Source organism: Rhamphochromis sp. 'chilingali' (assembly GCF_963969265.1).
Source record: "Rhamphochromis sp. 'chilingali' genome assembly, chromosome: 6".
In the NCBI taxonomy this organism is placed as follows: domain Eukaryota; kingdom Metazoa; phylum Chordata; class Actinopteri; order Cichliformes; family Cichlidae; genus Rhamphochromis; species Rhamphochromis sp. 'chilingali'.
Window position 1 is genome coordinate 24,509,141 of NC_137933.1, and position 27,149 is coordinate 24,536,289.

Consider the following 27,149-nt stretch of genomic DNA (forward strand, 5'->3'; position numbering starts at 1 on the left):
TGGTAGCACATTGCACAGACTGTCCTGCAATAATAAAACTGAAAATTTGTTCTTCTTTAATTGAATTTTTCTTTTTTGTTTTTTCATTTGCTTTTTGCTGTGAACTCACTGCAAAAATCACAAATCAGAATCAGAATCAGAAAGACTTTATTTATCCAAAAGGGGCAATTAAGGTACAACAGAGCAGCATGACGTTGAAGATAAGGACAGGGCATAAACAGGCAATAAGAGTGAGAGTATAAATACACAGAATATACAGTATATACACAGTTTTAAAATTACACAGTTAAATTTCTATAGTAATGTTTTCCCAGGTGTAGTGTCCGTGCCTTGCCGCTAGGTGGCGCCGCACCACACGCTGTACTATGGATGTGATTAATTGGTGTTACCGTCCACCCTCGGCCGGACGAGGGAAGCTGTCCTCCTGCACCTCTGAGTAGGGAGTCCTCTTCGTCAGTAGCAGAGCAGCTCATGTGGAGGAAGCAGCAAGGACAGAGAGCAGCTAGCATGCGCGGACAATTCACGTAAATGGCGCGATTTAAAAGGAGTTTATACCAGCGTCTGCTGTTTGTCGTTTTTCTTCCAATCACAGGTAAGAAGCAGGACCACTTTTACTCATTTTAACCTGTGAGTGCGCGGCGTCCTGTATGGACATCACTGACTGTCCCGTGAGGACGTGTGTGTTAGTCTGCGGACTTTAACGGAAGCTCGCAGATTCAGTTTAACGGTTTTAACTTTTAGCTAGCTGCCTAAAATAAACCGAAGACACGGAGGCAGTTTTTAAACATATTTGGTAAAAAGTTTTATTTTAAAAGCCATAAAACATGAGTATTAAAGGCAATATTTCCTATTTTGGTTCATTCAACAGTCAGTCTTAACTTCAAATGTTCACCTGGTTAATTGTAATCTATTTACAGGTAGATATAAAAACTGTATTATCAGGGGTGTCAAACATGGGGCCCGGGCGCCAGAATCGTACAGCTAAAGACTCCAGGTTGGCCTATTAGATAACTTCGAAAATGTGAAGGAAGCCATCATTTTTCGACTTTTAATTGTATTTTCATATGTGGCTACACCTTTTATTACTAACACAGACCTCCTCCATGGTCGTTGATACTGCGCAAAACAAAATAAGTAACAGATTAACAATTAAATGACAGAAAGTTTCATTTTTTAAGTAACTACTATAAAAAGCCACCATTTTTGCACTAGGTTGACTGTTAAAAAACAAAAAGATGACATTCTGTCAATAAACAAGAAATATCCATTTTATAATTACAGTATAGTTACAGCTCTTCACAGTGACCCAACAAAGTTTTTTTTCTGTAAATTTACATGTTTATCTCTTACAGTTTAAGCCCTAAGCATTATTTCTTTGTCAGGTGGAAAAACAGATAAAGAGGAAGTTCCCCCAATGTAAAATGAGTTTAACATCCCTGCGTTAGAACATCTGAATATACTTTAAAGGTACCACAGAGTATTAGTAGAAACTGTGAGTCAGGTGTTGAGCTGAAATCAAAGATCAGATCCAGCTACCAAAGCAAAATAAATACATATAACAGAGTTGGTTCATGAGTAATATGAGAAAAGATTCTTATACATTTTATAAGCTTGTAAGATGTAAATATAGTTGCACGTTGTCCTGTTAATGCTTTAAACTACAGGCTTGGTCTAATAGGACAATCTGTTTCATCTTCAGCTTTATAGCCTTAAGTAGGTGGTGCAGGAAGACCTCAAGCTTGAGTGTTATGACTATACTGGACAGTAGACTTCCTGCTGGCAGGCCTACAAGCCTTTTATATGTGATTTTTCCCTTAGTAGGTGCTGTAAACTGGCTCCACAGACACTGATGAGACCCAGCTAGAAATTATTAAACGTCTTTAATTTTTTTTTTTTACATCAGGCTGGTCTTAAACTCTTTAACTGGTGTCCAAATGCTGTTAAATTCCTTAAATCATAACAACTCTCTTCCTGGTCTCTCTACCTGCAGGTGTGTTGTGCTTTAGTGAGTTGTTTTTCATCAAGGAGCCCCTCGATGTCACCGTCATGCGGAAAGAAGCAGCTATTTTGGACTGTCAGGCGCATGGAGAGGCGCCCATCGACGTCAAATGGCTCAAGAGCGGAGTACAAATCGCGGAGAATGAGCGGGTGTACCTGCTCTCCAACGGCTCCCTTTTTATTTCAGAGGTGGAGAGCAGAAGAGGAGACAAATCAGATGAGGGGTTTTATCAGTGCCTTGCTCAGAACAAGTATGGAGCAATCCTGAGCCAGAAAGCCCACCTTACAATCGCAAGTGAGTATCAGGGATATGAGTTGTGTAATCTAGCATGATTTGCTGTTATACGCATATTTATTTGATGCTCAGTCTGGTCTGGTCTGGGCAGCTTTGGTGGCAGCAAGAAGATGGACAAAGTCTTCAAAGTTAGAGCTTAAAAGGGATGCTGCTGGGAATTGAGGAAAATGCCCATTGGTGTGTTAATGAAGGACCAGGAGATTTGAAAGGTTAGGAGCAGTGTGGGATACTGGCTCTCCAATGCGAAAGAGCAGATGACCCCTATTCACTGGCCCTGGCTTTCATGTTATTGCACCCTGATGGCTCGAGGAATTGTTCTTTTTGAATGCTTTCTCCTCCTGCGTTGTGCGAGTTGGCCTCGTATTTTCAGGGGGAGGCAGGGGAGGCTTCAGACAGAGTTGGTCTTTTGGCACCTTATATCTTCTTCCACTCACAGGCCCTGAAATTTGCTGTCTTGTTGTGCCACTTTGTAAAATGTGTGCGTTTTCTATTGCTTTTGATCAATTAGTAACCCAAAAATACATACAAAAAATGATTTAATTTTTTTTGCAGTGCTGTAGGGAAGGGGATTTTAAGAGCAGGTTGTGCCAAAAAACTGCAATTAGCATGTGTTACATAACAGTTATTGTGTTTACATTAATTATTCTGGAGCGGTACCACAGGCAGTGCTTTCTGATAGAGCTCCCAGTCATAACTCAGACATTTTCTGGTGTTTAAAAAGTGTGGCTTGATTAATTGATTGAGTGGTTTAGTTTGCTTTATAGCTTTAAGTTAAGAGGTGATAAAGGCTGCCTGTAAGCTTTACTAGTTTGTTTTAAAACAGCACTTAGACCTGCTGGAAGGTCTATCTGGTAGCTCATAAAGTTTTCACATACCTGAGAAATGCTCAGTTGAAGGACACAGAGGTAGTAGTGGGGGTTGTTGTAAGTGGTTCTCACACACACACACAAATGTGAATTGCTGCTCTCCCAATACTGCGGCTTTACCCTGAGTGTCTAAATGACCAAACTTTATTGCAGGCCTTAGCAGGTCAGTAGGCATCGTAGGCTTAACCCAATTGTCTTCTGCCTCACTGCCCCGGTGAAAGAGTATAAAGCTTTTCACTCTCTTTTTGTCCACTCCCGGCTCACAAAAGAAGAAGGCATTCTTCGTGGGCAAAAGTGGACAGAGCTGCTGGAAGTGGTCACCACAGCAAGGCTAATTGCACTAGTCGTAAAAGTTAAATATTAGTAGATCTGCATTTTGATTAATTATCATATGACATGCCTGTTGCATGGGGGTCTGCTCATTGATGTCTGAATTTTGGAGTCTTTTCATGTGTTCCTCAGCTGATTTATGCTGCTTTTGCAGACGGTCTGCTCCTTGGTAGCTTTTTCAAACGTTGCTCCATCTCTGGATGGATGTTCATTGTTGTTTGAGAAATATGGTGGTGATGGAAGGTAACTTTAAACACAGGATCCTGAAGCACAAAGGTGAGAAGGGATTTGGCCTTGATGAAAAGGAATGTGACACCTGAGCCTCATCGTGTGACTTTTGTCAACAGACCTCAGATTGATGGGGATTTCAGTACAGGGACTGACTCTTGAGTTGTCTCCCCAGAAAAATATACCACTACAAGTGAATACTGTATAAAAATAGGAAAATTTCCAATTTTATTTTTAATAAACATTTACAGCTCTGGTGTATTTGTAGCTCCCATACTGATGTAATGTGGGCACTGTCTGCTAGTGAAAGGATATCCTCATCCTGGTGAAAGCTGATGAAGTGAAATGAAACAGTTTATTCACTTAAAAATTTCCAGTAGGAATAAACACAGTGAAAATGTACAGTTCATTGACTCCAGTGGTAGTAGTTGTGAGGCCTAGGAGACATTGATAGGCTACAGGTACCTGTTTATGGAGGCTTCTCAATCAAAGTGGCCACGCCCCTAACCATCCTCTACCATCCAGGTGGATGAAATGCAGCTGCAAACATGCTGTAAATTTGGAAATTTTAACATGGATGTCTGTAGGGATTTATGTATGTTGTAGTAAGCCTTGAGTGGCCATTAGAGAAACTACAGTGTTTTGAAATTTGTGGCTCAGTTCTTGCAGCTCGTAAGGTTGATACTTGGTAGATCTGAGGACTAGACTAAGACAATAAAATTATGGCCAGTGTGTTAGGAAGTGAATGCCTCATGGTCACTGTTTTCTTCCTCTGGCACACGAACTGATCTTGATTCCCATCCCTACCTGCTGTCCAACAAGAAATAATAATAATAATAATAATTTTTGTTGATGAAATGGGCAAAAATAGCCAGAAAATGCATAGAACTCTGTTAAGTCAGATAACAGAGATTATGATAACAGTATCCTGGGTTAGTGGTTTGTTGAACTTTTTTCATGTTTATAAGAAAACAAATTTTCCCAAGTGAAGTTGTCACTGTTTAAGAGAGTTTGGCATGAATTCTTACTCTGGGTAGTCTTCACTTTTTTATGCTCATGCCTTAAAGGAGGTATTCTAAGGAGCTGCTGCAAAGTTTATTTTACCTCGCTGGTGGTGTCCACAGCCTGCAAGGTCAGGACTGTGACATTATTTTAAGTTGCTAAGGAATGCATCTGACTTGCACCAGCTTGGCACATTTTGAAGACAAATGCAAACCTTGCACAGTGTGAACTGCAATCTGAGTGAAGGAAATGCCCTTAAGTGAGACAACTCAAACCCAAGATTCTTGCTTTTCTCCTCTGCTGGTTACAAAAGGTTACCATGGTTCCCCTGAACACCGGGCCCTAAGGTCAAAGGTTTCTTTTAACTGTTCAATAGATGGAGGTGCAGTGGGATGCAGAGTAGGCCTAAAATCTGTCCTGCAATAATGCTGGGTGCGCATCTGGCTTGATTAGTTTCCTTCATAGTGATCATGAGCATCTATCTCTCATATGTTTTATTTCATACCACAACAAAGGATAAAACTGTTGCCAAAACCAGAACACGGGTATTTACAGAGTGACTTTATTAACTCTGTTCTCTGCTAGGGAGTTTCAAGACAATGAAGCCACTGTTTGTGAGTGCAGGGTTGCTGTTGAGTGATTGGAAAACTTTGCAGCAGAGATAAGGAATTGGAGAAGGGGGATGAATGCTCTTTCCAACACTGCTCCCCCACTGCCCATTCGGAGCTTTGAGAGGTCACACTGCTCATGGGAATAGCTCTTTGTTTAGCCAGGCCAGTGGTCACTTGACTGTCCGACAGCCTGCATGGAGCAGCGCCACATCTGCCATGCAGCTAGTGATTGATTTTGTGGGTTTTTTCAGCCTTGCATTCTTCTTCTTCTTATCAGCCCTTTTTTTTTCTTTCAGAGCCTGTATCAATGTTCAGTAGGGCCAGTGATCATAGTAAAGGACTCATCACTCTTCATAATTAAATGACGATGCTTTTCAATAGTGCTGCTGGAATTGGTTTATTTTAGTCTCAGCACGTGGTTCACTCCAGTTAACAAGAATCAGGCTCATAAGAAGAGTAGATTTAAGGTAACCTAACTCTACTTAGAAAAGTCATGGAAAGTGCATGTTGTTGATTTAAACTGTGTAACGTGCTTTTCGTCAAATCTCTAGAAAGCTAGAGGTGCAGTATTATTCAAATTGACATAATGGAAATAATCTTTTTCAAGTAAAAACAATAAACAAGCAACAGTAAACTGCCATAATGACCTTTTGTGTGGTGGGAATTAAAACCACAGCTTTTATAACTGCTTATCCAATTAAATAAGACAGAGAAAAGACAATGACCTTTCAATTCATGTTATCTGTCAATTCTGGCTGTTGTATATTGTAAAAAAGCAGCTGGACCATCTGTACGGTTTTATTTTGTTGTAACAGAAACAACTGGAAGATGTCACTGATAGAACAAAAGAATTATTATTATTATTGTAAAACAGTATTTGAAAGCCTCACAGCTGGGGCAATGTGTTTTCTAGGTAGTTTTCCTGGCAGTTTGAGCAACAGGACTAGTTTGGGGTGGTCACACAGGACTCTGCCATAGTTGGGTGCTATGCAGGATTTGTGGAGGTCAGAGGTGAGAGGTGAGATTGCTGGGAAGGGCAGATGGTCGGAACTGCTTTGTCAAGCCTTTAGGGAATAAGGCTGAGGTATTTACTCTGTTTGATTTAGGGTAAAGGCCAAAATGTTACACCAGAGATTGTTATGTTGGTATATTTTGGTGTAGGAAAGGAAATTACACCACATAACTCACTGTGAAATACACAGAATAAATAGCCGAATCAGAAAATGTGTATATTTGACTGAATTAGAAAGAGCTCGGCTGTTTGCCTTGATGATTTTATCTACGTCTTAGATGCCTCTTGGCAAACATCATCCCTCAAAGAGTCCACCTCCTGTTTTTCAGCTTGGAACAGTGCACAACAAACCCTCAGCAGTTAAAGATTTTCTTCCTTCTTGTCTTAGTGGTTAATCAATAATCAATGATTGTCCCGCTGTTTGTCAATCGAGCATCACTTGAGTGAATGGAAAGGCAGAGTGGAGAGGCAAAGGATCAGAGCAGCTCATCTCTCATGCCCTGCAGTCATATCACTTCAGCAGGGTAATGGCATTTTTGTAAGAGGTTGTGTTAAAACAGGAGGGGCAGGAGAGGGCCTGGGAGAGGCGGTTTCAATGCCTCTCTCTGCTTCTGTCCTCACATCAAACATCACAGTGGAGCTAAGGCAACAGCTTAAGGCTAATTAGATTAAACGTGTCCATGGTGACGACATCTGATCCTGACAACAGTTTGACTTTTGTCCAACGGTTCATCAGAAATGGATGAAGCCAGCAGCCATGCCTTTTTAATGTTTTCATTCATGAAGTCCCTTGCATGACACAAAACCCCAAATAGTCCTAATAAAACTGCAATTTAGTAATTAGAAGTTAATTTTATCTCTGTAATCAAACTACAGATCCTTTCTTTCCTCTCCAAATGTCAGTTTGATTTGAAGCTGACAGTTTCTGTTAAATGTGTAAAAGTCATAATTCACTGAACGCAGTCTGAGCTCTGCTGTTGTTTAACACCACAGCAGCTGGCAGCACTGCTTACACACAGCCATCCATCACCCCCTCCCCTATACGCACCACTGTGTGTTTATTGCAGTTAAGGGATTTCCTGGAGACTTCTCTCGAAAGCAGAGGTTATCATAGCACTGAGCTAAAAGAAAAGTATCCTGATAAGGATGTTAAATATCAGAGTGTAAAGGATTATAGCTGGCAATGAGTAATTCGGATATCATTCATTTCACTGTTTGGTTTATGCTTGTTTCCTCTGTGGTTTCTCTTTGTTTTCTTCCTTATTTGTAGTTTATTTGGTATTTCTCCATGCAGCATCTCCAAACGTCTCTTTGGATGGTTTTTTTTGCAGTAAACATGTGACAGACGTGGTTTTAACTTGATATCCTGCTTCCTGTTCTTTTGTGTTTCTTTTGCTGAGTGCTGATGGCTCACTGCAGCAGAAGCGGCTCTGGGTGTGTGCTCAGAGGTTAAAGAGCACCACAGTGTATTTGTTTATCCATTGCTGAATGGGTGATGGTTTTGACTTAAAAACAGGCAACAGCTTTTGAAAATGGACCTACTGAAATTGAAAATTTAATTTGTTGGTCCGCTGCAAAAATCCTTTAGTGTACTGATTTGTCCATGTATGCCATTGATAATTTGATTTATTTATTATAGTAAATGTTAGCAAGCTGTGGGGCTCACTGTTCTGTCTATCACAGACAAGAGTGCAATTGATTTCTTTTAACAAGCGACTGACCTCCTGCTTTTTAAGTAGAGGGGGGCATGAGGATCTGGGTGTCTTTCAGGATTTTTGTGACTCAAGAGGAACAGCTATTCAAAACTTCAATAGATTTACACAAACATCTAAAAGGTCCTTATTGTAAATCTGGTTGGGTCTTATTTGCTTGCTGCTTGGCTGGTGGCTGACACTAGCTCAGTTTCAGAGAAACCCAATCCACGCAGGATGTAGCTGTTCCACTCCAGTCACCACCTTCCAGCAGCATGCTGCATGTTTACAGCTTCAGGAGCAGGAACGTCTGTTTTCTGATATCTGACTGAGATGGATGGATGATGTCATGATAATCACAAACTTGGATATGCTTGTAACACTTTTGTTTATTATTTTAATGATATACATTAATTCTCTGTACTTCTGCATACATAACAAGTCTCTAATCTGTCTCCTGGTTGGTTTTGTTGCAGGTATTTCCTCATTTTCAGTTCAGCCAACATCTATTGTGGCGACTGAAGGCTCAGTCGCCAGGTTTTCCTGTAAGACTGTTGCACACCCTCCTCCCATCATCACTTGGGAGTTCAATCGGGTCACATTACCCCTCGCCACTGAACGGTATGCACTCTGTTGTTTTCAGTTTAATTTCATCTTACTCATTTACATTATTCCTACACAAATTTTAGATAAGATTCTTTATTAGCCATTATTTCATGTTGTCTAAGATGTTTCATATGAAATTGGTTCATATTGTAAGTATCATTGTTGTGTGGGTGCGTGTGTTTCTGTCTTTCAGAATCACAGTCCTGCCCAGTGGTGTTCTTCAGATTCAGGCCGTGCAGCAGGCTGACGCTGGAAATTACCGCTGCGTCGCCACCAATATTGCTAGTCGACGCCGAAGCACAGAGGCCACCCTCACTGTGACCCCAGGTGTGTTAGCCAGCTCACTTTTTGCAAACTTGTAATATTTAAGCACACAGTTGAGTTAAAAAGTCTGACTCTGAAGCAGTTGAAAGCCTTACAGCTCACCATGTGCACTAAAGCTGTCTTCTGCTCTCTCTCCACAGGTCCCAGACCGCAGCTTCCCCAGAGACCTCGTATCATCGCTTCACCACAGAACATCTCGGTGTCACTGCACCAAACTGCCATCCTGGAATGCATGGCCACAGGCAATCCCCGACCCATCATCTCCTGGAGCAGAGCAGACAGCAAACCTATTGATGTTTACAACACCAAAGTGCTGGGGAACGGCAACCTCATTATCACAGACATCAAGCCCCAGCACGGAGGCGTCTATTTGTGCAGAGCCACCACACCTGGCACAAGGAACTATACCATGGCCTCAGCTAATGTCACTGTGCTAGGTAAAAACAGAATATACTACTCAGGCTGTTCATGATTTCTATTTGTGATGATCACGTAGAATTGAACATATTGCTGTTCTTTTTCTAAAGCACCGCCTTCCTTGGTGGAGTGGCCTGAGAGCCTTACGCGCCCCAGAGCTGGCACCGCTCGCTTTGTGTGCCATGCTGAAGGAAATCCAACGCCTCGCATCACTTGGCTTAAGAACGGAGAAAAAGTTCACTCTAATGGTCGGATCAAGATGTACAACAGGCATGTTTCTCTCCAGTTCATTTAAAGAGTCATTACTGTGACCCCAAATTATCATGAGATGATATTTGAAAGTTCTAGTTGACCAGAACTTTCAAATATCACACAATGTTTTTCTTGTGACATTACCAATAAGTTTGATGTGTCACATGGCCGTCTTCCTATTGAAAAAACAAAAGTTGTATCCAAGATGGCCACCATGGTCACCACCCATCTTGAGGAGTTTGCCCCCTCACATATACTAATGTGCCACAAACAGGACTTTAATATCACCAACCATTCCCATTTTATTACGGTGTATCCATATAAATGCCCCACCCTGTATATTTATAAATGTGCCAATGGAAATTTTGTTGGTTTCCTCAAAATTTTCACCTGAAATCATCTGGGTCCATACTCTTTATCTCTGGGTGTCTCCAGCAAACTAGTCATCAACCAGATCATCCCTGAGGATGACGCCATCTATCAGTGCCAGGCAGAGAATGAGCAGGGATCAGTCCTCACTATGGCGAGGCTCATTGTGGTGATGTCAGAGGACCGGCCAAGCGCACCCAGGAACATCCGAGCTGACACTGTGTCAAGCTCTGCCATCCTTCTGGCTTGGGAGAGGCCTCTGTATAACTCGGATAAAGTTATTGCTTACTCTGTACACTACATGAAGGCTGAAGGTAAGCAGAATCCACACACATGTTTTGTTGTTGGGTTTTTTGGTAACAGGAACAGTACATTAAGACAGGATTTTCGTGGCAGTTTCAGAAATCCTACTTTCTGTCAGACACTGTGACGTTAGTGTTGTGTTGTTGTACTCCGGAGTTAATTGGAACAGCTGCGTTTTCTGAACCAACAAGACATGTTAAGCTTAAAGATGCAGGGTTCCTTCCTTTGCTGGATAAAACACAGGATGCACTATTCACAAGAAGCACAACGGTTGTAGTGTGGCAGCAGAAAAGCCTTAAAGCCTTTCAGTTTTCCTGGGAACTTTCTTTCTGTTGACAACAAGAGTCACATTTAAACAATGTAGCATTTCAGGAAAATGTGCAGGCTGTGCATTCAAGGACTGCACTTCATTATAATGCCACTGACTTCCATTGAGGAGGAGAGACGTACAGAATTCAACTATTGAAAAAAGAACACCTGCTGGATTTTTGGTGGGAATAAGGATGTCTGAGAAAAAAAAACAGGATGTCGCTGAACAAATAACTGACATCTGTCAGGAATTTGTTGCACTTTTCACAGATTTTTTTTGTCCTCTTGGTGCCACTTAAAGAAGCTGGTTATCAGGCAGTGTGCTCTTTACCTGAGGTTGTTGATAGAGGCTTGGGACTTAACTGAAGATCTACTGAAAAAGGGAACTTTTTAGCCAGTGTGATGGAGTGGCCAAAAGTGTGTATTCTATGAGGGGAAGATAGTTTAAATTGGACAGGAAGTCAAGCTTTGTTAAGACTTCCAGGGAGCCGTACTGAGGCATTCAGACTACACAGAATACATTTTTGTTTGCCTGAAGTACCTTAAGTGAGAAATTAGACCAGGTACCAATCCGTCTTTGTTTCTGACTTGGCTGGTTGTTCCAAGGGGCAGGAAATGAAAACTGCAGCTGCATAATGTTCTTATTACAATGAAAAAAACATGGGAATGCACAAAGCAAGCTGAGCAGTGGTAAAATAAGACAAAGTGACTGGACATACATAAAATGTTGAATAAATTATGAAAACCTACAGTAACAAAACTGTATCATATTGTTGCTGATTTTTGGGGGCTGGGGGCTAAAGTTTGAATGTTCTACTTTTTATTGTTATCTCAACATTTTTTTTTTTTTAATCCTGTCATTTGTCCAGGGTTAAACAATGAGGAATATCAAATTGTCATTGGAAACGATACAACTCGCTATATTATTGATGATCTGGAGCCAGCGCACAACTACACCTTCTATGTAGTCGCCTACATGCCAATGGGAGCCAGTCGCATGTCGGACAACGTGTTTCAGCACACACTTGAGGACGGTGAGGTCTACAATAACAAACAAAAAAATCATTAATGCAGTCAATACAAAACAAGAAATAAGCCCTGTTTAAGGTCATTGAATTTTCTGCAGATGGGTTAGCCATGGTCTTTCCTGTGTGATATAATTAAAAACAGGATATGAGGCTGTTTCATATGTTTTTTTTAGTTGCATAGGTGGTTTTACTAGAGATTGCTGATAGCGTTTTTTGGCACATATGACGGGGTGCAGTGGGAGGTTTGAATGTCCAGTGTTAGCTACAAGGTGGTGCACAACAAGCAACTTCCTCCCTGTTTGGGCATTTCTTTAGGCTTTCAGATTGGCTAGCACTGGGAAACAGAAGGTTTGAGTAGATGGATGAGTGGTGCTGGGTGTTCAGAGTCTCTCTTTGACGTAATACACAAGAAAGAGTTAAAAGACAAAAAACAAAGACATTCTGAAACTGAGTGCGTAGAGCACCGTGAAGCTTTTGGCTTACAGGTTTACTTGTACATGCTCTGAGCTCATCATTTAAACTTTGGTCCACAGTACCCCTCCGCGCCCCTGAGCTCAGCCTCACCAGTCGCAGCCCCACAGACATCCAGGTGTCTTGGCAGCCTCTTCCAGACAAGCTGAGTCGTGGCCGAGTCTGCAGCTACCGCTTATCCTATCGTACCAGTTCTGACAGCGCGGTCTCACAGATAGAACTTCCTGGAGAAAAGACCCAGCATCTCCTGGAAAACCTGCAACCCGACACCATCTACCTTCTTCGAATTGTTGCCGCCACCAGCGTAGGGTGGGGTGAGCAGTCCGCCTGGACATCGCACCGTACCCCGAAGGCATCCGGTGCTCAAGGTACTTGAAGAATTGTCCTCATAACCTCTAAAATAGAAGCATTTAATCAAAAATATGAAGTCAGAATTGTACTTTAAATAGATTCTTATCCAAGCAGAGGAAGTTGAGTCAAAAATGTGAATTGGGCAAGAGATTGAGAAGAGCACGCTTTAATAATCTTGTTAAGACATTGCATTTGTTTCTCTCTGACCTTTACCCTGTGCTGTCAGTAACATTGGAAGGGCTTTGGTCATGGGTCATAAAGGGAGACCTCGGGCTTCAGAGCTGGACAGAATATATGGCTGTTTAGAGCTAGATCTGAAGCTTTGGGAAGGGGGAGGGGAGGATTTGTTTTTTTTCCTGTCCATCTCTTTTACCCTTAGTGTCCAGTGTAAACTCTGAAAGGCAACTTCTATTGGCAAACTTCATTCCCGTCATTCCTAAACGTGTGAAACAAGCTTCCTTATCTCTACGTGTGGTTTCTATTGAGTATTTAAAAGTGTGGGGGGATGGGGGCATTATTTAACTTTTCAAAAACATTTACCTGGTCAGGACAGAAGCTTCCTCTGTCACTCAAAAACAGCTCAAATAATGGATTGTAGTTGTTTTAGGATCAAGTTCCTCTTTTGTACGACTTTATAAGAAGACTGTGACGTACTTATAATAAATAAATAAATGTGGTTCGTATGGTCTTATTCTTCTGCAGTTCCCCTGGCTCCTGAGCTGCATCTGGAGTCTTTAAATTGCACCACTATTTTGGTACATTGGCAGCTGGCACCCAGAAACTCAGCGAATGTGCGGGGCTACAAGCTATTCTACCATGAGGAGAGCCAGCCTGAGAGCACCCCAGTTCAGTTTCACGCCTCGGATAATAAACACACCATCGGAGGGCTCGGTGAGTTTTCACCTTAGGTTACCTTCTGCCACCAATTTGGCTGTTTGGGTCATTTTACAGTATTTTCACATGAACACCAACACATGATGGAAGTTTCGTGTTTACTTTGCAAGTTTTAAGATCTGTTAAGATTTTCAGGCAATCTTTGAAAATGTTGATTTTTAACAACGTGTTATTGGTTTAACAGTACTTGTTTTTTTTTTTATTAATATTGCCTACGTCATAATTAAAGGTGTCATAGTTTAATGATTTAATATGGCTGGAAATGGATATTTGCTATGAAAAGATGTGTTGAACTGATGGGGTTCTTTGCAGGGAAAGTGTGTGTGTGTAATCAGAGACCGTCTGTGTTTTGGTAGCTGCTGCATGTGAGTTCCCAGCTAAGACATTTGTTTGATTTCAGTGTCCCAGATATTCAGATGAAATGATCAAACTTAGCATAATTTGAATGCCAGTATTCTAACAACTAAAGTAATGGACAAGGTGTACATCCTGTTGCTTACCTGCCTTGTTGCTTGTTTATCATGTGTGTATCTCTGTCATTTATGGATATACATACAGTAGAGAAAGCAGTCTTTAAGATTTTTTTATTAAAATCTGGATGCATCTTTTTAGGGAACGTGAGCGATTAATTAGCTTAAGTCATGTCACATTTGGAGCAGAGGTTCTTTAAGTGGGAAATATATCAGCATCACATCCAGTTTCCACGACCTCTTGACTTCTGCGGGACATCAGTGTGCGGCTTTTCTGCTGCTGCTGAATAGTGTTCGGGACACATCACAGCCTCTCTGCCCTTTAGGTCAGATTCATTTTATCTTTTTTTGTTTGAGAGCGGAAAGGGAGCTCAGGCTAGCTCCAAGGACAACTGACCATATGTGGCCAGAGGAGGTCAGCCAGGTGGTCAGCAGCTGAGTTGTAAATCAGAAGCCTCTGTGCTCAAGTGAGATCAGAAAGGGAGAAAGACAAGGAGTCATTCTATATTACTGTAGGTGTGAAGTCTAAATGATACAGGTGTTCAGTAAGTTAGAATTTACTTCAGTAAACACTACAACTGTTTAGGCTCATTCTGCCACATCCTATGAAAAATATGACAACTAAACCCATTTCTCCTGCTAGGATTAACTCATAGTTGAATCTAGTGCAGATAAAGTCACAGACACTAAAATTACTTGCCTAGATATGAAGTTATACCTTGAATATTATTTTAATGATAGCTATAGCTTGAGGTGCTGGAAAAAGTAAAAAGATTCCTCTATATTCAGCTAAAGTTTGTGTGTGTGTGTGGGGGGGGTTTCAGTATTTATTAAACGTTTCAGCAAGAATGGTTGTATGAAATATTTCTAAGCTGTTTTGGTTTTTGTTTTCTTGTTTTTTGCCCTGAATATTGGATGTTCTGGGTTGTTCTGGGAGGACGAGCGAGCTGTGGTCACTCTGTAAAATACAGCTTCTGCTGAATTAAAAGAATCATCTTTTTGTTCCTCGTTGTTAAAACAGCTTTCCATGGCCGTGTTTTAAAGAGGGTAAGACTGTTTTGTGGAGGCTGATTTATCATGCCTTTTATGACTCCTTTGAGCAGTGTTGCTGGAGGAGAATTAGGATCAAAGACTCCTATTCTGTTTGGCTTTGAGGGCCACAAAGATGGTGTATTAGCCAGAATTTCAAGGAAAACCATCCTCTGACCAACTGAGAGCTGTTAGCTAAACAATGAGCATGTCTTGTGAGCTCACTATGTCACAGGTTTGAGATTTCTTCCTCATAAATTAGCTGCAGTGCTGTGCATGGGGAGAAAGGTGTGAACTGAAGTGTCTGACGTCCTGTGTGGCAACGCATCCTGCAGCACAGAAGGCATTTCTGTGCTGTGAGCAGTCTGACATTTCCTCTAATTATATCTGCTTTCTTTTCCTTTGAAATTATTTTGATAATTATGTTTTACACAATCTTGTTACAACATTTGAATTCTTGTTAAAATGAAGTTTGCATTGGAAAAAGCTGTGGAAGAGTCCAGTGAATTCAACAACTCTTTCTTTCTGTCTTATTTATTTGTTATTTTTATTTCTATAAGGGGAGAATGTGTGTTTCCTTCTTTTAGAAGCAACATTGCCTCACTTTTAAGGTGATCTTTAAAGATGATCAGGCAATGAGCAATGCTCTCAGCGCGATATGGCAGCCTTGCTTCTGTCAGTCTGCCCCAGGGCAGCTGTGGCTACAGCTGTAGCTTGCCCCCACCAGTGTGTGAATGTGAGAGTGAACGAATAGTGGAATTGTACAGTGCTTTGAGGGTCTCGAAAAGTGCTATATAAATGCAATCCATTATTATTATTATTATTATTATTATTATTATTATTATTATTATCCAGCTTAGATGATAGGCAGTAATCGGTTACATCAGTCTAGTTGTAGTGAATTTTCTCCATATTCCCTTATGGGTTTTCTGCCCCTGTTTTGGATTTACATTTAAGTGGTCTTAGATGAATTATTGGATTATTGAATTATGAATGAATACATTAACTGTGTCTGTTACACTGTTATTTACTGCAAATTGTTCTCATTAGATAATGGCAGCTAGTAAAGCTGATTGAAATGAGCTCGTAGACTGATGCAGTGTTAGTCACAGAGCGTCATATGCTTTGGAAATATTTATGGGTTTATAATTCAGTGTTTCAGTGCCTGTGTTCTGGCAGTTTTACATTTCAAATTACATTTTATAGCTTAAGTTGCCTGGCCCCATGTGGTTACTTAATAAGAAAGCTGCCCTAAAACTATATATAGGTTTGTGTTTGCTTTTCTTTTAAACTCGGCTTTAAAGATGTGCTAGAAGCAGCTTTGAAGCTGTTTATCATTGCAAATCAAATCAGCTTGTGCTGTGAATTAATTTTTTCATAATCTACTTGATTTTGTATACAGCAGTCAATAGTATTGATTTCTGAACTGTCATCTGTAGGAAAAACCACAAACTGCTGATTCAGCTGCAGAGAACATGCTCTGAACTCACTCATGACAAGCCAGATGATTGAAAGCACACCATAAAAAGCAGGAATGTGGTTTTAGAGGCTCCAGTTTGGTATAAATGGCACGGTGATGTGACCTTTCCTCGCATGTGTATTCGTTGCTTGGCCCATGAACAGCACAAGTTGTCATAGCTGAAGCTTAAAGACCTCTCATACCTGTTGGCACCAGGCAGGACTGCAGATTTATCTCACAGCTGCAGGCCATGTTGCATCTTGTCCACTCCTTTTATTAAACATGAGGCAAAGCATGTTCTGTGTGAAATACAGTCTTCATTTTAAAAAGGCTATGTCATGTTTAACCTGCATGTGTGTCTGCTGATTTGTGTTGGAGGCTAAAGACAGGAATAGTAGGGGTGGTGGTGGTTAATAGATGCCGGTGTGAGGGCTCTTGCAGGAATTGACATTTATTGCCTCTCTTCGGGCCTGGGGGCCTTTCGCAACAGAACAACACTGCAAGGGCCAACAGGAACTGCATTTTAGCTTTTTTTAAAAAAAAGGGGGGGGTCACAAATGGCTTGAATATCCCCAAACAGAATAATTTATGGGAGTAAAAGCCTGTATCCCAGTGGAAAGGACAGGAAAGCATCTTCTCCTGAGGAATGGCTTTGAAAGCGGAATACAATGTGTAGTATTGTAATCACATTTAAAATTTGTAAATCTAGTTCTGCATATGAAAAATACCTTCCAGCAGTAATATTTACACTCAGTCTTTTAATTAAGCAAAGAAACCCCAGTTATACAGTTGTGAGTGAATTGTTTCATGTAAGAAGATGGAGAAACTTCTTAAACATTTTCAGTTTAACTGTGATGCACTCGCAGCTCGAGGAAAGTGAGTGAGTCACTTCGTCTGAGTTGCATCATCCCCTACAACATTTGTAATGATTGTGCTTGTTTAATTAAAAGTGACTTTTATTTATTAAGTCTCCTCATTTCTCTGTTTTTTTTTTTTACTACAGTTTATTTTTGCTTTTTTTGAGTAGCTTGTTTGATGGATTTTGAAACATGCCATATAAGTTTTTTTTATTACATGTGCTGTAAATTAAACAGAATAATCATCAGGAACACTCAGTTCAGACTATTTTCTTATCTTTTGCTGAGGCAAAATCCTCGTTGTTGTCATTTGTTGCTTTGATTTTGTTCACCTGACTGTGTTGTTGAGAGCTTCAAGAGTCATCTTCATGGTTTTATCAGGACACTTTGATATGATGCTACTTTAAGCCAGTTTGACTCTTGGTGGTTCCCTGCTTTTTCACTCACTTCCTCCGCTTGACCCTCCCCCTTCAAGGGGAGAGAGGTAACCCTCCCCCCTTTTTTTGCAGGATTTAGCTTGCCCAGATTCCATGTCAAAGGTCATGGCCCAGATGTCACAGCTTCCCCCCCACTCATAGCTCCTCTCTCACATAATTACGGCAGGCCCATTGTATTGTGGGTTTGGGTAGAGGTGCATGCTACATGCCTACTCCTCTTTAGAGGTAAGGCTTAACAAGCGGCTCAGAAACTCCAGATAACAAGGAGGACATTGTAGAGCTGTAGAAGTCGAGGAATTCTGCTTTCACTTAGTTCTGGAAGTAACAAAGAGAGGGACAGTCCTTCTTCTCTGTAAACATTTGTCTACTCTGCAGCAACTCATGAGATAGTTTACATTGCTGAATATTGTGTTCTTTTATTTTTCCTCATTGCTTTTAATTGTCTTTAGGAATAACTAAGGTTTTAGGCTTCCTGGGCAAAAAAAGAGGTTCAGCTCATATTCCACACCCATGACCCCAGATTCTTTCAGTTTTATCTTGGCCTGACCTGTTGGCCCTGGTGTGGCTCCAGTGAAACTCCTCAGGGCTCTGTGGGGGTGCAATGTGTGTAGCTCCACCCACGCTAAACTTTGCAAACTTCCATGGAGATAAATTCATCTCCTGTGGTCTCCCTATTCTCTCGAGCTTCTAAATGTCTGAACATCAAATACATCTGTTTGTGTTGTCTGCGGGACACACAGGACTCTGATAGTAGTAGTTGTAGTAGTAAGGATTGATTGGTTTGGATTTTGTTATTTTGCACATCCACCTGGTGTTTCTCACCAAACTGTGATCCTGCATCTTTGAAACATTATTTAGAGACTCTGGGTCACATTTTGTTTACTGTTTTTAAGCACTGGAAATTATGACCATTTAGGGGTAAAAGGGACATGTGGTCAGTTGGCTATTGTTCAGCAGAGGGTCTCCAGGGTCACTAAGGTCTGCTCCTGCTGCTGACCATCAGCAGTGTCCTCCCCAAGGGGTTTTCACTCCAGATTTAACCCCTAGATTCAGGACCCGAGTAGGTGTGGCCACTGACCAATGACCAGCAGGCCTGACGGGGCCAGAGAAAGAGCTTTCTTTATATGTGGTCAAAAGGCTGGGGGTGACAGGGTGATGGATGGGGGGGGGGCTTATCTGTTCTGCTGCCTTGGGTGGTGTCGAAACTGACCAAAGGACTCGCAGCACAGAGCATCTGTCGCCCTGCCCTACCCCTCGTTCTCACCACGCCATCAAACCAGAGCACATCACTGACCTCACACCCACACCGGCCAGCTCTCTTTCACACAACACCCCCACTTCCCATTAGCTTTAGGAAACACATCTGGCACTGTTGTGGCCTATACTGACTTGTGTAAGGAACTGTCAATCTAAATCTTTAGTGCTCTTTTTTTTTTTCATCTCTTAATGTAGATCCAAGGAAGAAGTACCACGTTAAGATCCTGGCTTATAATGTTGTGGGAGATGGGTACCAAGCAGACCAGACTATCAGCACCCCTGGATGTGTCTGTAAGTCCCACATTATAATAGAAAAGTCAGACCACATGGTGTAGAAAAAGTGGGGAAAAAATAACAGTACTAATCTAGATGTACCTCTCAGCTGTTCGAGATCGCCTGGTACCCCCTCCACCTCCTCCACACAACGTGTATGCTAAAACCAACAGTTCGACCACCGTCTTTCTGCATTGGAGTCGACCAGCATTCACCTCCAGCCACGCAGTCAACTATACCGTCCGCTGCAATCCAGTTGGTCTGCAGAATGCCTCCCTGGTGCTCTACCTGCAGACGTAAGAAATTACCCTTCAGACCAAAGTGAACATGACTACATGTAGATTGATTTTCATATTTGTTAGCGTGTAATTTCAACTGCATTTGCTGCATTTACTGTACGACTGCCTGGTTTCCTTTCATAGTATAGTTTTTATTTTAACAGTATTTTTTTAAACAGTAATTTAGATTTTTTAGCAGCAGCTGATTATCACAACCTAAAATCAGCTGAATGCATTTCTTATACTGTGTGTTTACAACACTTTAACAACATAAATGCTGTCTTCACACTTGTTTGGGAAAGTTTACAAGTACTTCTTTCTTTACACTGCCATCACAGCTCCATATCGCCCTCTTCTGGCCATTTCTTTGACCCTCTTTAAACATAGCTGTCTGAAGTTGGCTGGAATGTCTTGCCAGTAAGTATTGAATCTGTAAAGGAGAGCACAATTCTTAAAGTGTGCATGTATTCTGCAGGAGTGAACAGAGACTCCTCGTGCGAGATCTGGAGCCCAATACCAAGTACGAATTTGCTGTTCGCCTCCATTTTGACCAGCTGTCCAGCCCCTGGAGCCCTGTGGTCTATCAGAACACCTTCCCTAAAGGTGAAAATGCAGAAACATCTTATTCACCGATTAATTTCTTCATTTCTTCATGCACAAAGACGAACATCCCCATGTTAAAGCTGTTCTGAGTTCACTTTGTCTTTTCATTCTCACCTCCCAGCTCCCACGCAACCTCCTTCCAACATCAAAGTGACTCTAATTGAAGAAGACACCGCACTTGTTTCATGGAAGCTTCCAGATGAACTCAATGTACCTGTGACACGCTACACAATCCTGTATGCCTCCAGAAATGACTGGATAGCTGGGGAGTGGCAGGTGATGGAAAGGGAAGGTAAGGAGAGACTCAGAACAAGAGCATTTATGTACAGGTGTGTGTATATATGCATGACTGTCAAGGAAACGGTCATCTGGGAATCAGTGACTCTGCCTCTGTCTTCATTGTAGTCCCAGAATTCTCTAGAGTTCACTGCTTTGTCTTACTGCCAAGTGGTTTAATGAGACTACAACAAAGACTTTGATTTACAGTCTTGTTGACCATTTGCACATAAAGATGCTTTTAAATCTCTTCTGTAAATGAACAGCCTATATCTTTTTACTGCAATAATGGATGGTAAATAATTGTTATACATCTTATACTATGATAGATTATTGCTCACAATTTGACTCTTAGTAAGTACACACAATAAACCGATATCACAGGCATTGTCAGAATTGATTTCAGTTATGTGTGTTTATTTTTTTTTTTAAATCTTGTATACCCTTCATCATGATTCCGTCTTAGTCTGTTTTTACCTTGTTTAGCTTTTATACCTGATTTTACACTTTCATGCTTGTTTTTTGTTTTGTTTTGTTCCTTGCCTTATGTTTTTATTTATTTTATTTTATTTTTTGTCCTATTGTAAGCTGACCTTGAGGGTCTTTAAAGGTGCCTATAATAAGATGAATTATTATTATTATTATTATTATTATTATTATTATTATTATTATTATTATTATAAGGGTTACTGTGAAAACATAGTTAAAAAAAATCCATGATTGTAAATGTCACAGGATAGTTCTCAGCTTGACCAGTATATTGGTTACCAGCTATTTGTCGTTATACCAATATCCATATTTATAATATATATTAAGCAAAAAATTAAAGAAGAGGGAGAAACACCCTTTAACCTTTTTATGGGTGTTGGCATTGCATAGTGTGTCCACCAGAGGGTGCTCTGCAACTTCCCTGTTGGAACATGTTTTGTTTGGAACGCTCTTCCCAAGCTGAGTTGGGACAATTAACAATAAAACAGGATTTTTAAACAGAATTGCTATATTATCTTAGTAAGGACTTGTGAGTAACCGCAGATGACAGAGATTTAGTGTGTCTGAAAGAAAATAATAGATCAGCTGGTATATTAGATTTTTAAATTGTTACATATCGGTCTAGTGTCTGATAATATTGGTATTGGTATTAAGCACCCTGTATCAATCTGGCTCTAGTAAACATTTTTTTAATTAATTGTTCTACTTCATGAACTTATTTTTATTCATCATGGATTACAGTGCCACAGAAGAGTCATAAACTACCTGAACATGGACAAACAGTGTGCTATTAAACGGAGAACCTTGTGGTCTTTGCTTCTTTTATGCTTTATACACACCGGTGTATTCAGACAGAATTTCATCTCACAACAGGGACCATCACCATGGCGCTGCTGGAGAACCTGAAGCCTGGCCAGATTTACTTCGTGAAGGTTTCAGCATCCAACGACATGGGCGACGGTCCGTTTTCTCATGCGGTGGAGCTGACAGTACGAGAAGGTCTCCCCCTTGGTCATGATATCCGGGTTTCTCGTGGCTCCACAAGTCAGTGAAACCAACATGATGTCTTACAGTGTAAAGAGTTTCTTTTTTTAAGAGGTTACATGATAACCTGACAATGTTTCCTCGGCCCATAGCGTTTTCTGATAACTTCTACCACCTGGATCAGAAGTCGATGACCGGTATCAGCGTTGGAGTCTGCATCGCTCTCATCTGCATCATCATCTGTGCCTTCATCATCATCTGCAGAGGCAAAAACAGGTACCTGGTGTCTCTGAGTGTAGTGACCATGTCCCACATCAATTCAATTCACTTTTATCTATATAGAGCCAAATCACAACAACAGTTGTCTCAAGACATCGAGGTTTCCTCTATGAACACGTCACTTTGTGTCCTTTCAGGAAACTTTCTGCTGTGAAAACATGCAGAGAGGGAATGAGCACATCTGCTGCAGCTGCAAGACCTCCATCCTCTCAAGGAGAAGCTGAGCATGCTGATGTGAGCATGCCAATGATGAATCTAAGCCATTTTCTTGATGCAAAGGTACAGCATGTCATACTCGTGACACTAAAATCCAGAAAAAAATATACTTTAAATATTTTAATTAAATGTGTTAAGTTATATTTACATTTTGAGAAATGTGACATTGTAAAAAAACAAAACAAATTCAAATAATCAGTGCCACAATGACAGTGCAGGTTTATAATTAAGTGCCAATGTGAGCTGCTTAAACAACAGTTGAACTGTAATAAAGCCTCTTTTCTTTTATTGCTGCTTTTCTTGCAGGGTGGAACAGATCTCATCATCAATTCTCTCGGCCCCATTCAGCACACCGCTGAGAGGAAAAGGAAATGGTTCTCCTTCAGCAGTGATGTGAAAAGTGAGAGTAAACCCACACAGGTGAGATTAAGAATAATGAGTCCTTCTCAATAAGTGATTACCAAATAATCAAACCTGAAGACGACAGCATGGTATGTTGTGTCTGTTGGGTTTAAATCTAGTTTGAATCACTTCTCATGAGGGCTGAATATTTTTTTCTGTTGATTTGCTCAAGATGTTAAGATCTCTGCAGATGTGAAACTGAGCCGTGAACAGTCAGACTAATAGGAGAAACTTTCTCTCTGCGCTGCAGAACACAAGACTTGACGCGGCCTCATACCAGCACGGCACCACAGTGCTGACCTATGAAGAGGAGCTTTCTTCAAACCAGCCCACCAACCTGCAGACCCTGCTCGGACATCCCGGCGACACAGAGGGATCTTCAAACAGCGAGGGCAGCCACGCCACCGGTGACTCAGGCCGCTACTCTCACGACGAGACGGAGCTGACCAACCTGTCCTCAGGGCCCAGCAGCCACCTTGCGTCTCCCACGGCAGAGGACGGGACCGAGTTTGACTGTAGCAGCTGCGCTGAAGAGTTGAACGAACTGTCAGAGGAAAATCAGAGCAAACAGAAGGCGAAGGAGTCAATGAATGCTGGCAGTTGTCGACACGAAGCCCAAAGCAGAGTGTGAAGGCGTGCCTCTGTATGTGTGCGTGTGTGTGTGAGTGTGAAGGCGGTGGTTTACTTGCACAAACATTCACATAATATAAAAGTGTGCGCACTCACCAGAGTTGACTTTATTGTTTATTTACACTGCACGTCAGTGAGTGCAGCGAAGAATGTCTGGAACCACGCTGCCTCTTATTTGGGCTGTTATGAGTTTGCCTTTTTGCTTTAATTGCATCACAGAGCTAAGAAATAGGCACACACATACCCCGTAAAACAAAAGTGATATAAGCATGTTAAACAGGAAAAGAAACAAAACAGACTAGTCGCCTAGACTAAAAGTAAAAAAAAATAAATTAAATAATTTAAAATACTTAATCACATTCTTCAGTAACCAAAGTGTGTTTAAATGTCACTGAAATATGTGGCTTTTAGCACAGTGCTTTACGTTACACACATGCGCCTTAAAGAACTAATGTGGAGTGGTTATGTCAGTTTACTCTGACATAGCCAACCTAAAAATCCTTTTAATGATGAAAGTACTGAAAAGACCATAATATTGAATTAATCACAAACAACAAACCTGATAATGTTATTTGAATGTGCAGGTAAACTGCTGGCCTATATGACTGTGTTGATTTTTTTCTTTTTTCTTCTTCTTTGTTTCTACACACTGTGAACGCTAAGCTAACAAAGTCCTTCTACAGTATAAAGTGTTGACAGGAAAGCTCGTTTTATCCTTTTAACTTCCTTCTCTTTCTCTCTCACTCTCTCTTTTCATTTCCTGTGTGTGTGCGTTTGTGTGTGTGTGTGTGTGTGTGTGTGTGTGCGTGTGTGTGTGCGTGTGTGTGTGCGTGTGTGTGTGCGTGTGTGTGTGCGTGTGTGTGCGCGTGTGTGTACGTGTTTTTCTCACCCACCATGAATGTTTAAAAAGGAGTGTCAAAGTGACATTTCTGATGCTATTTAAGAGTTTATCACTGGAGCGAAAGGGAGGTCCTTTTTGCGGATTATCTACCTCGGTTTGCCTCATGGGTAAACCTCCCACTGTATATTTAATAACTACTTAAACCTTGCGTTGTGTGATGGGCTGCTTCCGTCACATTACACTTTATACTTCCTCGTCTTCTCTCCTTGCTTTGTTCTGATGTACAGGATGGTAAGGGCGCTGCAGCTCACTCCTCTCGCTCCACCTGTGGTGTGGACTGAAGGATGTAACACACACTCACAGTTTATTATTTATCACCTCAGATGTTGCTGAGGCACTGAGCCAGTATTAATAGGTCTTTGTTCAGTTTTTTTTATCAGTTACTGATGTAATGAATGTCTGTTTTATCTTTCTTTTTTCATCTTTATGTCGGTGTGCAGTCGCCCTTGCTACTCCTGTTTTTATACTACCTCGTTTAAGATTTAATTTTATTGTCTTATTGTTTTCCTAAACTCAGGGAACAAAATTTAGTACGTGCGAAAAGTCGTGTAGTGTTATATGATGGACTGACAGGGTAACTTCTCAGTACTAAGCTGTTTTCGCGTGTAATTGCCTCAAAGAAAACGCTATGAATGTATCTCTGACATTATGTGCCAGCAGCTCAGATGTTTGTGCTGCCCTTACCACAGACGGACACATCTGCGGGTTCTTTAATGTCTGTATGTTGACTTCTTCTTCATTGTATCTGTGTAAGAATTCACACCAGAAGTGCTTGCAGCGGCATGTCCGTATGGAAAAGCTTTATGATCAGCCTTAATGTGGACAGCGTTTCCTCAGACTCCAAAACCAAAGCCTAATCTCTCTGAGGGAGACACCCCACATGAGGATGCAACACATGAAGAGTGGTTGTAATGGAAGTGTTCAATCAGAGACTGAAGTGAAGAATCGAATGGACAACATTTACTTATAAAAAGTCTATTTTTGTTAGAGGATGATGTACTTGTAGTTACTTTTGTTCCAAGTATTTTTGCTTTGCTTTAGAGTAGATAAAGGTTAGCACTTGTCTGGAAAGTAGTTTGTATTAGAGGCCAATGTGCAGCGGTGACTGTGACGCTATCACCTTTATTTTAGTTTCTCAACTGATCTCTGGCTGGAACAACTGAAACCAAAGACCAAAGATGAAACCGGAGATCAGTTGATCATCAAACAAAGCCTTGCACATTAGTGGCCTTGACCCACGATGAAGATTTTAAAGGAAAATAAATGGTGAAAGTTGTGCCTGCAGGATTCACAGGCACTAAATGGAGTGACAATGACTAATATTTATGCACACGAGCCAGGTTATCCTGCAGCAGAGTTCCTCAAATTCTGAAGCAAACATACGTCTGCATGGTTATAATGTTATAAGAGTTAAATACAGTATTTTATATGGATTAGCAGTCTGTGTTGCGGCAGTGCAGCTGTGTGTCAACGTGCATCCACTGGTTTGTCTCCTGTAAATTGGTGTAAAAAAATAATTAGAAGGAATAATATGTTTAAAGTGTATTATTATTATATTTCTATAGTTTAATTTCATTCTAAGTGCTCACAAGAAAAAATTATTTCATTTTTAAGTAATTTTATGGCATAAATGAGCTAAAATGCCAGTGGGTGCACAAGTCGTCACATTTCTGTATTTTTAATCAGAGGACTTTGCAGAGGATTCAATCATTTGATATATTTAGGTGACACAATCAGTTTAACTTTCTTTCTTAAGAAAAAGCAAACCAAAGATTTTTTTATTAAAAGGTCACCGTTGCATGTTGGCGAGAGATCAGTTTAAAATCATCCTGTCTTTGTGTGAAATGTTATTTCCACTGCTGTTGTACTCATTTTATTACTGTATAATGTCAGGAGGATGGAAACGTTACAGCGTGTTTTTTAATCATTTCATTTCCCACAAAAACAATTGCTGTTGTGGTTTTTTAAATGCTAAATACTGTTTTCCTGCTTTTGCAAAGAACAGTTTGAGTCTTTGTTTTCAGACGTACTGCCTGAGCAGAGCTTTAAGGGCCCGATCCAGAATCCAAAAACATCTGAACTTTGTGCGTTTACACACACATCACCGCTCTGGTCGAGCAGGTTCTGGATTAGACCCTTGAGTAGTTCATGCAGGTACATGAGTCCTACCTCTGGTGTTTGTTTCCATATTGTTTTTATGGGTACAGATTAAACGTGATTGGGGTCCTTAATGCCTGTAAGGGCCAAGATGTACGGCCATCAAACATGGGACTGGGGAAGTTGATGTGCTGCTTTTCATCTTATAAATGTTAAAAACATGTGAATTTAAAGGGTTAAACACACACAGTCTTCTGCAGTAATGTTTTAATCCTGTGTGGAGGAGCACTGAGGGTCATTTACAGTCAGACTCAGGGGGACCCACAGCTGCTCATCCATCAGGACAAAGCAGGTTTCAAGTGTTTGAAATTGAATGTATCTTTATGTAATTATTATGTTACCTGATATTTTCTCTTAATGTTTTGTTATATTTGGTCTGTGCCAGCTGAATGACTTGCAAGTTTCCAAAATGTTTAGATAGAAGTTTCTATACAAACAGCTAATGATAAAAAGTCTGATTCTCACTTTAAATAAAAATACAGAAATGCTATAATATCTGCTGTTGTAGTCGGTCTTTGTTGATTCTATCTGAAACTCTGAGCATTCTTTTTACTTTTCTATACAGTGTGCAGTTGCCATAGGTATTAAAGGTACTGCACTGCAGTTGTTTTAATCATAGATATCTAATACACTCCAATTTGTCATGTGAATGGAGAGTACTCTTTACACATTAAGGTTAATTATGGAGTACCACAGGGATCTGTGCTAGGACCAATTCTGTTTACATTATACATGTTTCCCTTAGACCAGCGGTCCTCAGCCTTTTTTGTTCCATGGACCGGTTTAATGGCAGAC

General features: G+C 40.8%; 1 protein-coding gene across 1 annotated transcript; it reads left to right on the forward strand.

Annotated features, from left to right (window-relative positions):
* The first annotated feature begins 435 nt into the window (after positions 1-435).
* prtga (protogenin homolog a (Gallus gallus)) lies at positions 436-26,849 on the forward strand. The gene is made up of 19 exons (XM_080883976.1): positions 436-592; positions 1,991-2,293; positions 8,510-8,654; positions 8,833-8,966; positions 9,104-9,400; positions 9,491-9,650; positions 10,068-10,315; positions 11,483-11,647; positions 12,175-12,480; positions 13,166-13,354; positions 19,062-19,157; positions 19,249-19,435; positions 19,893-20,020; positions 20,142-20,312; positions 21,659-21,829; positions 21,922-22,045; positions 22,186-22,327; positions 22,571-22,684; positions 22,917-26,849. Exons 1-19 carry the CDS (start codon positions 529-531, stop codon positions 23,295-23,297), a joined length of 3,525 nt encoding a protein of 1,174 aa, XP_080740102.1. The 5' UTR covers positions 436-528; the 3' UTR covers positions 23,298-26,849.
* Positions 26,850-27,149: the final 300 nt, after the last annotated feature.

Coding starts and splice junctions, on each gene's coding strand:
- prtga (XM_080883976.1), top strand. CDS start 529: ATGGCGCGATTTAAAAGGAGTTTATACCAGCGTCTGCTGTTTGTCGTT. Junction 22,046..22,185: donor ATCTGCAGAGGCAAAAACAG/GTACCTGGTGTC, acceptor GTGTCCTTTCAG/GAAACTTTCTGCTGTGAAAA. Junction 22,328..22,570: donor GCCATTTTCTTGATGCAAAG/GTACAGCATGTC, acceptor CTTTTCTTGCAG/GGTGGAACAGATCTCATCAT.